At 40.4% G+C, this 16,061-nt stretch overlaps 1 protein-coding gene across 1 annotated transcript; it reads left to right on the top strand.

Annotated features, from left to right (window-relative positions):
• The first annotated feature begins 236 nt into the window (after nt 1-236).
• LOC147309112 (myosin-7-like) lies at nt 237-15,806 on the top strand. Its single transcript, XM_086271188.1, has 39 exons — nt 237-326; nt 2,484-2,544; nt 2,752-2,959; nt 3,535-3,678; nt 4,759-4,915; nt 5,001-5,028; nt 5,113-5,218; nt 5,588-5,680; nt 5,789-5,852; nt 5,952-6,050; nt 6,151-6,254; nt 6,406-6,544; nt 6,615-6,733; nt 6,863-7,012; nt 7,104-7,274; nt 7,368-7,677; nt 7,758-7,837; nt 7,929-8,134; nt 9,108-9,231; nt 9,320-9,456; nt 9,561-9,816; nt 9,894-10,136; nt 10,242-10,418; nt 10,515-10,660; nt 10,756-10,846; nt 10,928-11,317; nt 11,393-11,519; nt 11,603-11,721; nt 11,826-12,022; nt 12,843-13,026; nt 13,247-13,412; nt 13,502-13,626; nt 13,722-14,030; nt 14,112-14,315; nt 14,405-14,701; nt 14,807-14,911; nt 15,116-15,211; nt 15,300-15,434; nt 15,676-15,806. Exons 3-39 carry the CDS (start codon nt 2,759-2,761, stop codon nt 15,694-15,696), a joined length of 5,820 nt encoding a protein of 1,939 aa, XP_086127314.1. The 5' UTR covers nt 237-326; nt 2,484-2,544; nt 2,752-2,758; the 3' UTR covers nt 15,697-15,806.
• Nucleotides 15,807-16,061: the final 255 nt, after the last annotated feature.

Raw genomic sequence — 16,061 nt, forward strand, 5'->3', positions numbered from 1 at the left:
GGCAGAATTAGAGATAGAGAAGCTATGTTTGGGTGAGTCACAGATGAGTTATGCTGCAGAAAGTTCCTGGCGGTGTTCCCAAAAATCACATTATTTGGACATGAGAGGTGGAGACAAACAAGCAGAGAGGGCAGCCAGACATCATCTCATGACCATGGAGAGCCCTGTCATAAGTGATGAAAATGATGGTGGTTACCAAGTGTGTGTGTGTGTTATCAGGTCAGGGTGGTGCCCTTGGCCTTGTAAGGTAGGGTTATCTGGGGTTATATATTTGATCCCAGCTTTGCCTGCAGGTCTACCAGCTGCTTTCTCTTCACCTGGCCTCTGTAAGTCTGGTTATACTTTGCATGCTGTTATCATAGTTTATTTTCCCATTGTCTAAACTAAACAGGTTTAAATGTGGTGTTATAAGGTCTCCTGGTCCTATTTAACACTTAGCTAACACTGGACTGGTGTACTTTGTATGGCTGTGGTAGGTCAGAGGTGTGGACTCGAGTCACATGACTTGGACTCGAGTCAGACTCGAGTCATTAATTTTATGACTTTAGACTTGACTTGAAAAAATGTTCTAAGACTTGTGACTTGACTTGGACTTTTACACCAATGACTTGGGACTTGAATTGGACTTGAACCGGTTTACTTGAAAAGACTTGATATTTTACCCCAAATATAAAATTTAACATGCATATTATATAGAGATTGAAAATGTGACGTCATTCACGGGTAGAACCGCAAAGGATTCTGGGAACTCGTGGCAAGCGGTACTAGCGCATGCAGGCTTTCAATTAAAATCAGTCACACAGCCATAAATAGAAACACAAAAATGTCAAGAAGCTGTTGTATTATTAACTGCAATAGCCGGTCGCATGACAGCCACGGGAAGCCGACGGGTAAAGAGATCGGTTGTTATCGGATTACGTCATTGAGGAGAAATTGTTCGAGCCATGTTTCCGAAGTAACAAAGACGTGACGGATGGCCTGGATTGCAGCCATTCAAAGATCAAATATAACGTCCCAGAACCCTCCAGCTCACAGGTTAGTCTGCTCCAAGCATTTCCACAAAGGTCAGTCTGCTGTTGTAGTTAATGCGTCATTTTTCATAACATAATTGGTGATATAGGTTACAAGCAAGTCTGGCGCTGAACAGAAATTGTCGCGCTATGCTCCTTTATTTATTGTGCATAAATAGTGAATTGTCCTGACACAATATTGCGTTTCGCTTCTGTTATTATGGTACATTGACAAAAACATATACTTTTATTCACAGGATAAAACAGGTTTTTTGTATCACTAATTGCCCAGTACGATTACAGCATACAGTATTATTGTCACTGCTACATTTCTGTGACGCTACCAGAAATTATTTCCACTGCTAATTAATTACCATTGAGCTCAAAGGTCCTATTAATAAACGGTTAAGGAATGTGTATTTATGATGACGATTTGTGAGACTGGTAAACTTATGATACGTACGATGGTCTTTCGTTCTACACGGTGCATTTCAAGGTCCTGCACCCATCCGTCGGTAAACTGTACCTGGGCTTGTTGCAGTGACCTGAAGTTACTAAACTTCATGAGTGTATGCACTCACTCCAAGAACCGTATGATTATAAATATGCATATAAATATGCTACGATGAGATAGCTGACTTCATCTAACTAGCAAATGTTGTCCAGGCTACGTTGGTGATGCAGTTTTTTTTTTAAATGATATTTTTTAAAAAAATATCATTTATTTATGTATGATATTTTTGTCATGCGATTTTAAAGCCGGTCCTACAACCGCATCCAAGAATAACATGCAGCTTATCTCAGAACTGTCGGTGAAAATTATTCTTGGAGCTAGCTTTAATTGAGCTGCATTTTAAAGAGGTGCAATTTCACAATTTGTGTATATTTTCTAAGTTCACTATTTTGTCATGTGTTGAGAAAAACACAGATTTTAAAATTACATGGTCTAATATTTACATTTAGCATAACTGCAACATTATTTTTTCGTTATTTTTTTTTTTTTTTAAAGACTCGAAAGGACTTGAAATTCAAAGTTTCAGACTTGTGACTTGACTTGGACTTTTACACCAGTGACTTGAGACTCGACTCTGACTTGCCTGACATTACTTGAGACTTGACTTGAGACTTGAGGATAAAGACTTGAGACTTACTTGAGACTTGCAAAACAATGACTTGGTCCCACCTCTGTGGTAGGTTATCTACTAATCTAGAAGGTTACTGGTTCGATCCCTGGCTGCTACATGCCAAAGTGGGCAAGAGACTAAACCCCGAGTTGCTCCCATCTGAGTGTGAATGTTAGATAGAAAGCACTAAGATGTAGAAAAAATACTTGGGTGACTGAGACACGTTGTATTCAGCACTTTAAGTGCTTAAGTATTGTAGAAAAGCACTTCATAAGATCCAGTCCATTTACATGACCCAAAAGGATGTTGCAGAATCTCATTAAACACTCTTTTTCTCTGGTTACTGCAGGTGAATCATCATTTCATACAGTGAAGTCTGAGCTCACTTGTCATCTGAGCTGAACCCACTGGTAAATGATCTTTCTTTTTATAACAACTTATATTACAGAGTCAATTATATGGCAATTATATATTTCCATCAGTGGAAATTCTATATATGGTTTGGACAAAGAAAATAAGTTAGATTTTCATTTGCATAAGTATGGAGTGCAGTAAATTTTTAAAGAAAAGAAAGAAAAAGTATCAAGCTCTGAACCAACTCTTTGCATGTATATTAGTGCTGTGATGGGGGATGCAGAGATGTCTGTGTTTGGGGCGGCTGCCCAGTACCTAAGGAAGTCGGAGAAGGAACGTATGGAGGCCTCAACGCGTCCTTTTGACATTAAGAAGGAATGCTTTGTCCCTGATCCAGTAGAAGAGTTTGTGAAGGCAACCATCACCAGCCGAGATGGAGACAAGGTCACTGTAGAGACCCAGAATGGGAAGGTTAGTTCGTTGCTGTTTTTAGCATTTTGTTTGCACAGTGAGATTGCGGTTAAGTCAAATATAATCTTACTTAGCCTACCTTACATACTGTAGTGGTAGGCAATCGATTGCCTGGTCCACTTGGTCGTTCAGTACACCACTCTGTACCATAAAACTAAATCTATCAGGTGATTTTGATGAACTGGAGCCACTCCAGTAACCAGGTCAGTTAGAGCAGCACAGGAAACACATTAGATGTGAGTGCATATGAGTGCATGTCTGGGAGAAAGTGATAATCTGAGTGTAAATCTATGAATGATTTAAAGTGTTGTCCTTAAGTGAGTGTCAGGACAAGTTCAAATGGAAGCCTGTCTACTAGTGCAATTAAAGTCTCCGCTCACAGCACAGAGCAGCTGAGTGATGAAGCGAGGTATTGCTGCCATCTGGCAATGACAGCCTGTGGTATGCACTGTAACACTACACAAGTAATGCTGACAATAACAGGGCAGAACAAGCAGGTAACACAGACAACAGGAGGTTAATGTTTGGTTTCATAACCCAAATCATCAAAACACATTCTATTTTCTTCCTTCCAGACTGTGACTGTCAAAGACTCGCAGATTCTGCAACAAAATCCTCCAAAGTTTGACAAGATTGAAGACATGGCCATGCTGACCTTCCTCCATGAACCAGCTGTGCTGTTTAATCTCAAAGAGCGTTATGCAGCATGGATGATCTATGTGAGTAGTTAGCAAGTCAAAAACAAGGAAAACCTGGTAAAACCTATTTGCAGTCATTTACATCTGGTGCTTTCACCAGATGAGGAGCAGCAAAATGTTCTGAAAAGAACAGGAATGAGATGGCATTGATTAAATCAGACACAGCATGAAACTGAAGAGATTGCATATAAGTGGGTTGCAAAGAGGATAGCAGATGTGTAAGAACTGTAGGGAAGCAATAAGCGATCGGCTGGGGAACGTTGGCACGAAGATGACCTATGAACTGTGGTTAAGCTTGATATTGGGGGCTGGCAGAAATATTCAGAAGCTTCATTTTTTCTAACTTTAGCAAATACTGTATTCCATTAACTAGGAATGTACTTAAAATGTTAACATAGAAGCAAGAGCTTTCCCCCCCAAGCAGTCAAAGCCCTCAACTCACTACCACCAAAGGACTGATAAACACAAACACTTTTAAAAACACCTTACAATACTCACCAAAAAACTCAAAAACTTCCACAAATCTACTACAAACTAGGAACAATACGCTTATTTGCACACCTCAGTCACATAGTTACTGAACACATCTAAACTATACTATATTTGCACATTTTGCATCTTGCACGTCTTCGTCCTGTCTTGTGTACAATATCCTGACTCATAACTTGAACCTGGTATTCATTCCTACTGCACAATCATCTCACTTTACTATAATTGCACATGGCCACTTCATATTGCCTCTGTCCTGTCTTTGTTTATTGTGCATAGATATAGTTAGTAATAGTACTTTTTATCTCTTAACTTTACCCAAATTTAGTGAGTTATTACTTATTTGTAATTTCTAGTCTCATATCTGTTTTTAGATATGTTTTTTATATTCTTATAAATGCACCACGGGGGGCTTGGGGTGAAGTGGCATTTTAGTACACTGCATTGACAATAAAGACCTTGAATCTTGAATCTAGACACAACAATGTTCTAGGAGTTACCATCAAATGAGCGGCATGTCCAAAGCCTGAAGCAAATCCAAACAAAAAGTTTTAAATTAGAAATAGAAATGCATTTATGCCTTAACAGCAATGGTTTTCTTTATATTCTCAGACCTACTCTGGGTTGTTCTGCGTGACTGTCAACCCCTACAAATGGCTGCCAGTCTACAATCAGGAGGTGGTTCTTGCCTACAGAGGAAAGAAGAGGAGTGAAGCACCTCCTCATATCTTCTCCATCTCTGACAATGCCTACCAGTACATGCTGGCAGGTACAGATGGATATTAATAGATACAGTTTGGTTTAAGTTTTGGGACATATACTGACATAACCTTTGCAAACGTACTTTTTTGCAGACCGTGAAAATCAGTCAATTCTGATCACGTATGTAAAGTCTTGGATACACAACACAACATTATTCTACAATATGGTGCATTTACGTATTGATGAGTGACTTTGCAATTACAGTGGAGAATCTGGTGCAGGAAAGACCGTCAACACAAAGCGAGTAATCCAGTATTTTGCAAGTATTGCGGCTGGAAGTGTTAAGAAGGACACAAATGTCAAGGACAAGGTAAGCAGTAAACTCTGTCTTAGGTCCAAGAGCTCATCAATGCAAATGCAAAGTACCTCAAACACTATGTTATCAAAACATGTTAGGCTTTTTAAAATTGTTCTTCAGGGTAACCATGGACAACAAGTAGAGAAATAGATATTCTAATTGACACTAACCAAAAGAATTTTTCACTTTTAACCAGGGTGACAGGCTTGGATTGCTTCTCATCAATGATGATGGCTTAAGACCTGCAAAGACTACAAACGTTTCTCCTGATTTCATATAATCTGCTAGCAGAGATTCTTAATTAAAAGAAAAAGAAAAAGAAAAAAGAGATAACCTCTAAATATTCACACATTTAACAACCACAGTGTTCCTTTATGACAGGGCACCCTGGAGGATCAAATTATCCAGGCTAACCCTGCTCTGGAGGCCTTTGGCAATGCCAAGACCATTAGGAATGACAACTCCTCCAGATTTGTGAGTGGCAAATATTTTAAAACTGAAACATGAGTATTGTGAATATTATGTTTCTATGGAATTAGTCAGTAAGAGGAAGGTTTTTAAATGCAAATATTATCTTTTCAGGGTAAATTTATCCGAATTCACTTTGATACCAGGGGAAAAGTAGCCTCTGCTGATATCGAAACATGTAAGAACAAACATTCTTTCAACACTTATATAATATTTATTTTGTCAAACAGTCACACAGTATATTTAACACAAATACCTTCTACTTCACGTTTGTCAGACCTTCTGGAGAAGTCTCGTGTGATCTTCCAGCTCAAGGCAGAGAGAGATTACCACATCTTCTACCAGATTCTGTCCAACAAAAAGCCTGAAATCTTGGGTTAGTGCATGGAACGGTATAAAAAAATATAAAACATAGGTTCTATATTGTCACATGCCCACCTTTATCACCTTTTTTCATTCATTCATGTGTCTTCCAGAGATGCTGCTGATCACCAATAATCCCTATGACTATGCCTTCATCTCACAGGGGGAAACCCAAGTGGCCTCCATTGATGACGCTGAGGAACTCATGGCAACAGATGTCAGGCTCTCACTTATTGCTATTTTATAACCTCTCATTTAATAAGTCCAGGTGTTGGTCTTATAGAGCACCGTAGAAGTTTTGGACCGATTACTTAAAGTGATATTTTCACTTTAAGGATGTTGAGACATTATTGTATGCTGTTCTACAGAGTGCCTTTGATGTATTGGGCTTTACGCAAGAGGAAAAGAACTCTGTGTACAAGCTGACTGGTGCCATCATGCACTATGGTAACATGAAATTCAAGCAGAAGCAGCGAGAGGAGCAGGCAGAGGCTGATGGCACTGAAGGTACAGTGTGGTTCTGTTTGGCACTTTGGCACAGAATCAAACCAATCAAAGTATTCTATTTTTTCTTCAGATGCTGACAAAGTTGCATATCTGATGGGCCTGAACTCTGCCGACCTCATCAAAGGTCTCTGTCACCCAAGAGTCAAAGTAGGAAACGAGTGGGTCACCAAAGGACAAAATGTGGCCCAGGTCAGAGAATAAGAGAAGGCATATTTCAATACAGTTATCTTTAAATGGTTAGATTTAGATTCAAAAATGAGGAATACACCCTCCTTGCTTTGTGGCTTCTTGTATGGTCCTTGTGTTCCCATTCCACAGGTGAACTATGCTGTTGGTGCTCTATCAAAAGCTGTTTATGAGAGGATGTTCCTGTGGATGGTAATGCGAATCAACCAGTCACTGGAGACCAGGCAGCCTCGCCAGTACTTCATAGGGGTGCTGGACATTGCCGGATTTGAAATCTTTGATGTGAGTAATCACAGTAAACTGCATCTCTCCCAACATAATATGTACAGAATGATTAAAATTGAATACATTTTCTTTCTTTCTTTCTTTACAGTTCAACACCTTTGAGCAGATGTGCATCAACTTCACCAATGAAAAACTGCAACAGTTTTTCAACCACCACATGTTTGTACTGGAGCAGGAAGAGTACAAGAAAGAGGGCATCGAATGGACTTTCATTGACTTTGGCATGGATCTGCAGGCCTGTATCGACCTGATTGAAAAGGTGAGACCCTGAACTATTACATGTTCAGCTCAAATATGGTATTTAAAAAAAAAAACAAAACTCATATTTTGCCCTTTCACTCATAAATTGCAGCCCATGGGTATCATGTCCATCCTTGAAGAGGAGTGCATGTTCCCCAAAGCCAGTGATGCCACCTTTAAAGCTAAGCTCTATGACAACCACCTGGGAAAATCCAGCAACTTCCAGAAGCCCAGAGTTGTCAAAGGAAAACCAGAGGCTCACTTTGCCCTGGTTCACTACGCTGGAACTGTTGATTATAATATCAACAACTGGTTGGTGAAGAACAAGGATCCTCTGAATGAGACTGTTGTGGCATTGTACCAAAAGTCTACCCTCAAACTTCTTGCAACTCTGTTTGCAAATTATGCAGGAGCTGACTCAGGTACACCTGGCTGAATATCTAGTTTGAAGATATTTGTAGGGTTTCTTGTCTAGTACTAACAACACATATTTTCTCAACAGCTATGTCTGAAGCTGTCGAGGGAAAAAAAGAGAAGAAGAAAAAAGGATCCTCCTTTCAGACAGTGTCTGCTCTTCACAGGGTACTGCTTATGTTTTAGATTTCTTGGACTAAATGGTTTTTACATGCAACTATCATTAGTATTTCTAAATATCTGTTTTACCTCATTAAAGGAGAACCTGAACAAGCTGATGACCAACTTGAGGTCGACTCACCCTCACTTTGTACGCTGCATCATCCCCAACGAGACCAAGACTCCAGGGGCCATGGAGAACCCTCTGGTGATGCACCAGCTGCGCTGTAACGGTGTGCTGGAAGGCATCAGGATCTGCAGAAAGGGTTTCCCCAACAGGATCCTCTATGGAGATTTCAAGCAGAGGTATTACCTCATTAAGATCACAGGTTGGAAATGCTCCCACATGCGAGATACCCAGACCACAAGAAAAACAAACAATTTTTCATACTGTCTAAAATGTCTAATATATGAAATGGGATCTTGTTAGTGCTGTCAAGAACAATACTAGTGCTTGTGTAAAATATTTTACTGCAAAAATATTTACATTGACAGATATTGTGATATGCAGCCTAAATTAACAAAAAAAAAATCCCAAAACAAAACTGTAAAAGATTGTTGGAAAGGGCACCATATAGGCTTTGACTGATAGGAGCTCATGAGTAACTGGTTAGATGAATTTTTTTTCACATTAAAGTACGTTTCATTTGTAATTTAAACCAACCCCAATGAGCCACAATCTTTACAGATGTATTTCTAAAATATCCATGGTAAGTCTTTGAAGATTGAAAAATTGAAAAACTCATTTAGTTTGGAGAAGCTAGGTGAGTTACCTAAGTTGCTAGCTTTAAGCTCTTTAGTGCAAACCCGTACTCAATTTCTTGAAAAACTATAAAGAAAAATGCTTCCAAATGAGCAATAATCATCATGTCGTCAAGTTTTCAAAAAGAATAAAAAGTTGAAAAGTATATGAGTACATTAAAAGCACAGATTTTCATACTTAAAAATATTTGAAAGTAGTAAATTTACCTAATACATTAAGAAATTCACATTCTGTTTTTCAGACATGTTTAAAGACCTCTTGTTGACTCTCACACCAATTCAGAAAGAATCAGACATTCTATTATGAAATTACATGAGTTCAGAGTATTGAAGTTTTTGCTTTTACTAATTATGCAGTAAAATATTTTTATACAAGAAGAAATCTGATATATTAGACACCTTAGACTAGAGAATATGAAAAACACTCGTGTGCTTCATTCTACTTTCAGTAGGGGTATCTCAAAACTTTGATAGCATTTCCACTGCACTATAAGCACAAGTTTACATCATTTTCTAGATATCGCATCCTGAATCCTGCTGCCATTCCCGAAGGCCAGTTCATAGACAGTAGGAAAGGAGCAGAGAAACTTCTTGGGTCTTTGGATATTGATCACAACCAATACAAGTTTGGGCATACAAAGGTATCTTCTCAGGTGTTACTCATATCAGTAAAAATGTCCAAAAATAAAAACAGAATTTTGCAACCTTAAAACCCATTGCTGTTGTTAGGTGTTCTTCAAGGCTGGCTTGCTGGGTCTGCTTGAGGAGATGAGAGATGAGCGTCTTTCCAAAATCATCACAGCGATTCAAGCCAGATCCCGTGGTCTTTTGTCTCGCATTGAGTATCAGAAGATGGTGGAACGCAGGTATCTTCTACAGCCACGTGATACTGGTCATTAAACATTCAGTAGTTATTGTTTTGTGATTTTATGCTTAACTGAATCCCTAATTTACTTGAAAAAACTTCTAGAGATGCTTTATTAGTAATCCAGTGGAACATACGTGCCTTCATGGGGGTTAAGAATTGGCCCTGGATGAAGCTTTTCTTCAAGATCAAACCTCTGCTGAGATCTGCTGAGGCAGAAAAGGAGATGGCCAACATGAAGGAAGAATTCCTAAAACTCAAAGAAGCTTATGCAAAATCTGAAGCTCGAAGAAAGGAACTAGAGGAGAAAATGGTGACTCTTCTCCAAGAGAAGAATGACCTGCAGCTCCAAGTTCAAGCAGTAAGAATGACACCATAGTTATATATTGCTTTAAATGTGTCATTAAAGTGAGCACTAACAAGAATTCTATTTGGTAGGAACAAGACAATCTATGTGATGCTGAAGAAAGATGTGAGGGGCTGATCAAGAGCAAGATTCAGCTGGAAGCCAAAATCAAAGAGCTGACAGAGAGGCTGGAGGATGAGGAGGAGATGAATGCAGAACTGACTGCTAAGAAGAGGAAGCTGGAGGACGAGTGCACCGAGCTGAAGAAAGACATCGATGACTTAGAGTTAACTCTAGCTAAAGTGGAGAAAGAGAAGCATGCCACTGAGAACAAGGTATGACTAATTTGATATTTCTATTTCTGACAACAAGGGTATGAAAAAGAGTCATGTGTCTAAGCTGTGCACAGAATTTGTAATACCATCATTTACCTGCAACAGGTCAAGAACCTTGTTGAAGAGATGGCTGCTTTAGATGAGATCATTGCCAAGCTGACCAAGGAAAAGAAAGCTTTACAGGAAGCTCATCAGCAAACTCTGGATGACCTGCAAAGTGAGGAAGACAAAGTCAACACTCTGACCAAGGCCAAGGCTAAGCTGGAGCAGCAAGTGGATGATGTAAAATATAAACTTTTTGAAATTATGCTACTTAGATGACACTATATTGGGGATTAAGCTATTCAGAAATGCAATAATATTTCGTTTTGCCATAAGCTTGAAGGATCTCTTGAGCAAGAGAAAAAGATTCGAATGGACCTCGAGAGAGCTAAGAGGAAGCTAGAGGGAGATCTAAAGTTGACCCAGGAGTCTGTGATGGATCTTGAAAATGACAAGCAACAGCTGGAGGAGCGTCTGAAAAAGTAAGCATTCATCTCAACATTGTTCAGTCAGTATCATCACTGAATACCATGTACACTGTTTTGTTGCCTAACACTGACAAGAAAAAATGCTGCAGGAAAGACTTTGAAATCAGCCAGCTGAACAGCAAAGTTGAAGATGAACAGGCCATCATTATTCAACTGCAAAAGAAACTGAAAGAGCTACAGGTGACAAAATGTGCACTGTTTTTTGTCTTAACTGTATTTTTTAAAGTACTGACTCATTTCAACATGTTATTCTCACACCAGGCTCGTGTAGAGGAGCTGGAGGAAGAGCTCGAAGCAGAGAGAGCTGCTCGAGCCAAGGTGGAGAAGCAGAGAGCTGACCTGGCCAGAGAGCTGGAGGAGATCAGTGAGAGGTTGGAGGAGGCTGGAGGAGCCACAGCTGCCCAGATTGAGATGAACAAGAAGAGGGAGGCCGAGTTCCAGAAACTGCGCAGAGACCTCGAAGAGGCCACTCTGCACCACGAAGCCACTACTGCCACACTCAGGAAGAAACAAGCCGACAGTGTTGCTGAGCTGGGAGAGCAGATTGACAACCTGCAGAGAGTCAAGCAGAAACTGGAGAAGGAGAAGAGTGAGCTCAGACTGGAGCTGGATGATGTGGTCTCCAATATGGAACAAACTGTAAAGTCTAAGGTAAGTTTAAAAATGTGGTTGGTCACTTCAAATAACAGATTAACATCTAGACTGTCTGTGAACTGTTATATTTAGACTACACTGGAAAAGACCTGCAGAACTTTGGAGGATCAAATGAATGAATACAGGACCAAGTGTGATGAATATCAACGATCCCTTAGTGACTTAACCACTCAGAAAGCCAAGCTTCAAGCAGAGAATGGTTTGTATTATCCTGTGTTCACTTAAAATGTCATACGCATTTAATACAAAACAATGGAATATAATGAACTTGAACCTCTGCAGATGAGCTTTTAAGACAGATGGAAGAGAAAGAATCTCTCGTTTCTCAGCTGACTAGAGGAAAGAATTCCTATAACCAACAACTTGAAGATATAAAGAGACAGCTAGAAGAGGAAATAAAGGTATGCAAAACTAGTATAGATCCAAATAAATTAAAAATAAAAACCCAAGCTGCAAGATAATTGCCCCCATTATACACATATTATATATATATATATCCATCCAGGCCAAGAATGCATTAGCCCATGCAGTGCAGTCTTCTCGCCATGACTGTGACCTGCTCAGGGAGCAGTATGAGGAGGAGCAGGAAGCTAAAGCTGAACTGCAGCGTGGCATGTCCAAGGCCAACTCTGAGGTGGCTCAGTGGAGAACCAAGTATGAAACTGATGCCATCCAGAGGACTGAAGAACTAGAAGAGGCCAAGTAAGTTAAATACAAACAAGAATATTAATCTAAACTGTGAAATATGATAAAGAGCTCAAAAGAAGAACAGTAAAGATAGGACCACCTGCTTTAAGGCCTTTTTATACCTTTTTTGCTATCAAATGGTGGCATGGCATGTTGTGCACGTCCCAATTTTTACAACCTGCTGCGCGGGTACCATGGATGGGTTGAAGACACGAGTGTTTGATCTTCAGTGCCATTTCAATAATGTATCAGTACAGAAGGTAGAGAAGGTATACGTGATAAGGCGAGACCTTCTGGAGGAAACTTTGAAAACAGTTGGAATTTTTTTGTAGCTTTTTTTTTTTCTCCAATACCAACGCTGGTGCAGAAGATTTTGCTGAGTGGCGACAGCTGTGATGACGATAATTACGTCTTCAATGTTTTGATTTGAGCCGTTTTGATCAAGGAGTTCAAGTAATGAGCATACACCCCAATGTCCACAGTGCACGTGGTGTCCTTTGCTGGGTGTCGTTGGCCCAGAATGACAGAAAAACAACAATACTAGTTGGTTATATTCGAAAGTTAAAAAATGCCGCGTACATAGTTGACTTCTTGTGGTCACCTGAACAAATGTAAAATCTAACATTTTCTGAAAGGAAAGTGTTGTTCCTGAAGCTCCCTTTCAGGCAAAAACAAAATAAAACAAGCTTCTAATATGTAATTGGAAGCAAGCATAAACATACGTACGTCTGCAAGCCTTCGATAGATTTTTATATCTATAGAAGGCTACAGAGTACAAATGTTCAATAACTAAATAATGGCCCAAAATATAAAAACAGTTGTGTTTCACTTTTAGAAAGAAGCTGGCTCAGCGTCTGCAGGACGCTGAGGAGGCTGTTGAAGCAGTGAATGCTAAATGCTCCTCTCTGGAGAAGACCAAACACAGGCTGCAGAATGAGATTGAAGATCTCATGGTGGATGTAGAGAGGTCTAATGCTGCTGCCGCTGCTCTGGACAAGAAGCAAAGAAACTTTGACAAAGTATTTTTCATATTTTATCGTTAAACTACTGCAAACACATTAATCATTAAAATCATGCTTTCTGTTCTTCATGTTGAACTATAAACCTGGCATGTCTGTGACAAATAACTACCTCTTGCTTTGTCAAAGAGTTGTTACAGTGCAGATACAGGGGAAACTATGGAGAGGTCAGTGATTTAAGCCTAAATTCATACCATTTCTATCTCAATGTCTATCTCAGATTCTTTCTGAGTGGAAACAGAAGTTTGAGGAGTGTCAGTGTGAGCTGGAGAGCTCCCAGAAGGAGGCCAGGTCTCTCAGCACTGAGCTCTTCAAACTGAAGAACTCTTATGAAGAGTCTCTTGAACATTTGGAGACCATGAAGAGAGAGAACAAGAATCTTCAGGGTAACTGAACGCACATTCACAACACATGCACACACACACATACAGGTACAAAAGAAAAGTACACTGAACACAACTACTTTCATACACAGAGGAAATCTCTGACCTCACTGAGCAACTTGGTGAGGGGGGAAAAACCATTCATGAGTTGGAGAAGGTCCGTAAGCAGCTGGAGCAAGAAAAGAGTGAGATTCAGTCTGCCCTTGAGGAAGCAGAGGTGCGACTAAAACCTAATATCCTCCAGTCTCTTATGTATATATATTTATAACTTTAAAAAGAACAGTTCAAAATGTGATTTCACGACCGTCTTAGGGTTCTCTTGAGCACGAGGAGGGCAAGATTCTAAGAGCTCAGCTTGAGTTCAACCAAATCAAGGCTGACATGGAGCGTAAACTGGCCGAGAAGGATGAAGAGATGGAGCAGAGCAAGAGAAACCTCCAGAGGACCATCGACACCCTGCAGAGCTCTCTTGAAGCTGAGACTCGCAGCAGGAATGAGGCTCTGCGGCTGAAGAAGAAAATGGAAGGAGACCTGAATGAGATGGAGATCCAGCTAAGCCAGGCCAACAGGCAGGCAGCCGAGGCCCAGAAACAACTTAAGGCCGTCCATGCCCATCTGAAGGTAAACTAAAAAGTAATTATTTCTCATGTTTCTATTTCTGTAATGGATTATTTATAACCAGAGGATCAAACATTTTTCTAGGACACACAACTTCAGCTGGACGACTCTCTGCGAGCCAGTGATGATATGAAGGAAAACATTGTCATTGTTGAGCGACGCAACACCCTGCTTCAGGCTGAAGTGGAGGAGCTGAGAGCAGCTCTGGAGCAAACAGAGAGAAGCCGCAAACTTGCAGAGCAAGAGCTGCTGGATGTTACAGAGAGGGTGCAGCTACTGCACTCACAGGTGACACAGACAGAAAGGTTCATATTAAATTGCTGACCAAAGGTACTGCATATCATACGACATCATTTGTCTTTGTTTATTGTATGCAGAACACCAGCCTGATAAACCAAAAGAAGAAGCTGGAGGCTGATACATCCCAGCTTCAAACTGAAGTGGAGGAGGCAGTGCAGGAGTGCAGGAATGCAGAGGAGAAGGCCAAGAAGGCCATCACTGATGCTGCCATGATGGCAGAGGAGCTGAAGAAGGAGCAGGACACCAGCGCTCATCTGGAGCGAATGAAGAAGAACATGGAGCAAACCATCAAAGACCTGCAGCACCGCCTGGATGAAGCTGAGCAGATCGCCATGAAGGGAGGCAAGAAGCAGGTGCAGAAGCTCGAGGCCAGGGTGAGCACTTCTTTTACATATCTGTGTTATTTCTGGGAAATTAAATTTTTCAATTCTTGAAAGAAATTCTTTGGAGAGTTATCTGTATTTCATGTCCCCAACCAGGTAAGGGAGCTTGAAAATGAGGTGGAAATGGAGCAGAAGAAAAGCAGTGATGCTGTGAAGGGGGTGCGTAAATATGAACGTCGCATCAAGGAACTCACCTACCAGGTTTGTGGAAACTATCAGCATCCTTTTCCCAGGTTGAATTAAGCATTTTTTGTAAGTTTGAAACCATCCATCCATTTATTTTCTTCACTACTTATCTGCTTTAGGGTTATGGGAGTGATTGACAGAGCCCTTACAGAGTAAACCCTAAACAGGTTGCCAGTCATTCACAGGCCAAATGTGTAACCTTGTTTCTCATTTCCACAGACTGAAGAAGATCGCAAGAACATCGTGCGGCTTCAAGATCTAGTGGACAAGCTGCAGCTGAAAGTTAAAGCCTACAAAAGATCTGCAGAGGAGGCTGTAAGTGTGGTAATGTTTGAGGTGAAGTCTACACGTGGTGTCGTCTTCTGTCTCCAAATACTCAGGTTTGTTTCATTAACCTTAACAGGAAGAACAGGCCAATGTTCATCTTGGCAAGTTCCGCAAGATGCAGCATGAGCTGGAGGAGGCTGAAGAGAGAGCTGACATCGCTGAGTCTCAGGTCAACAAGCTTCGTGCCAAGAGCCGCGATGTCGGATCCAAGGTTTGACACATGCACTTTGCAGCATCTGACCCTGACACGTGCTGCCCTCTAGTGGCTGCATTTAACTCTTTTGCTGCTCTGCTGTTCGTTCTTTAGCACAGATAGAGTATGTGTTCTGTCAGTTGATATCACTTTGTAATTATATATATATATAGTTGCTTTGTTGCACTAAAGCTGCACTAATCTGGAGCCCTGACAGCTGTTTCTCTTCTTCTTTTCCAACCTCCCCCGGCTGCTACAGAAAGGGTTTGATGAGGAGTGAAGCTTTGGAGTCAACAGAAACCCCTTTGTCTGCTGTGTGTTATAGATCCCCTCAACTATCACTATTTACAGCCTGCAGTGCTAATAAAATCTCATTAAGCTGTTGCACAACATTGTATTCGTTCTGTTTTTCTCAAAGTGGGTTCATGACAAATTGTACAAGACTTGAATGACCTCTAACACATGCAATATAATGCAGTAGTACATTAACTGGTAGTTAAAAACATAAAATTGTAGATATACCTATTAATGGTGAAAATGCAGCTACAATGTTCTAGATGCTAAAAAATATTGATGTCAAATACATTTGAAGGCGTCCTCCCTTCACTTGCATTTACAGTAAATAAGTATCTTAGAAGTAGATTA

This window comes from Aulonocara sp. 'chitande type north' Nkhata Bay, linkage group LG18 (genome assembly GCF_057382095.1).
Source record: "Aulonocara sp. 'chitande type north' Nkhata Bay isolate Kocher_YH1m ecotype deep benthic linkage group LG18, A_spYH_male_GT1.1, whole genome shotgun sequence".
Taxonomy (NCBI): Eukaryota; Metazoa; Chordata; class Actinopteri; order Cichliformes; family Cichlidae; genus Aulonocara; species Aulonocara sp. 'chitande type north' Nkhata Bay.

Bases quoted from the DNA above. Each gene is read 5' to 3' on its own strand.
- LOC147309112 (XM_086271188.1), top strand. From the start codon at position 2,759: ATGGGGGATGCAGAGATGTCTGTGTTTGGGGCGGCTGCCCAGTACCTA. The intron at 10,419-10,514 runs GTAAAATATAAA...TTTTGCCATAAG, and splicing joins TGGAGCAGCAAGTGGATGAT to CTTGAAGGATCTCTTGAGCA. The intron at 10,847-10,927 runs GTGACAAAATGT...TTCTCACACCAG, and splicing joins AGAAACTGAAAGAGCTACAG to GCTCGTGTAGAGGAGCTGGA.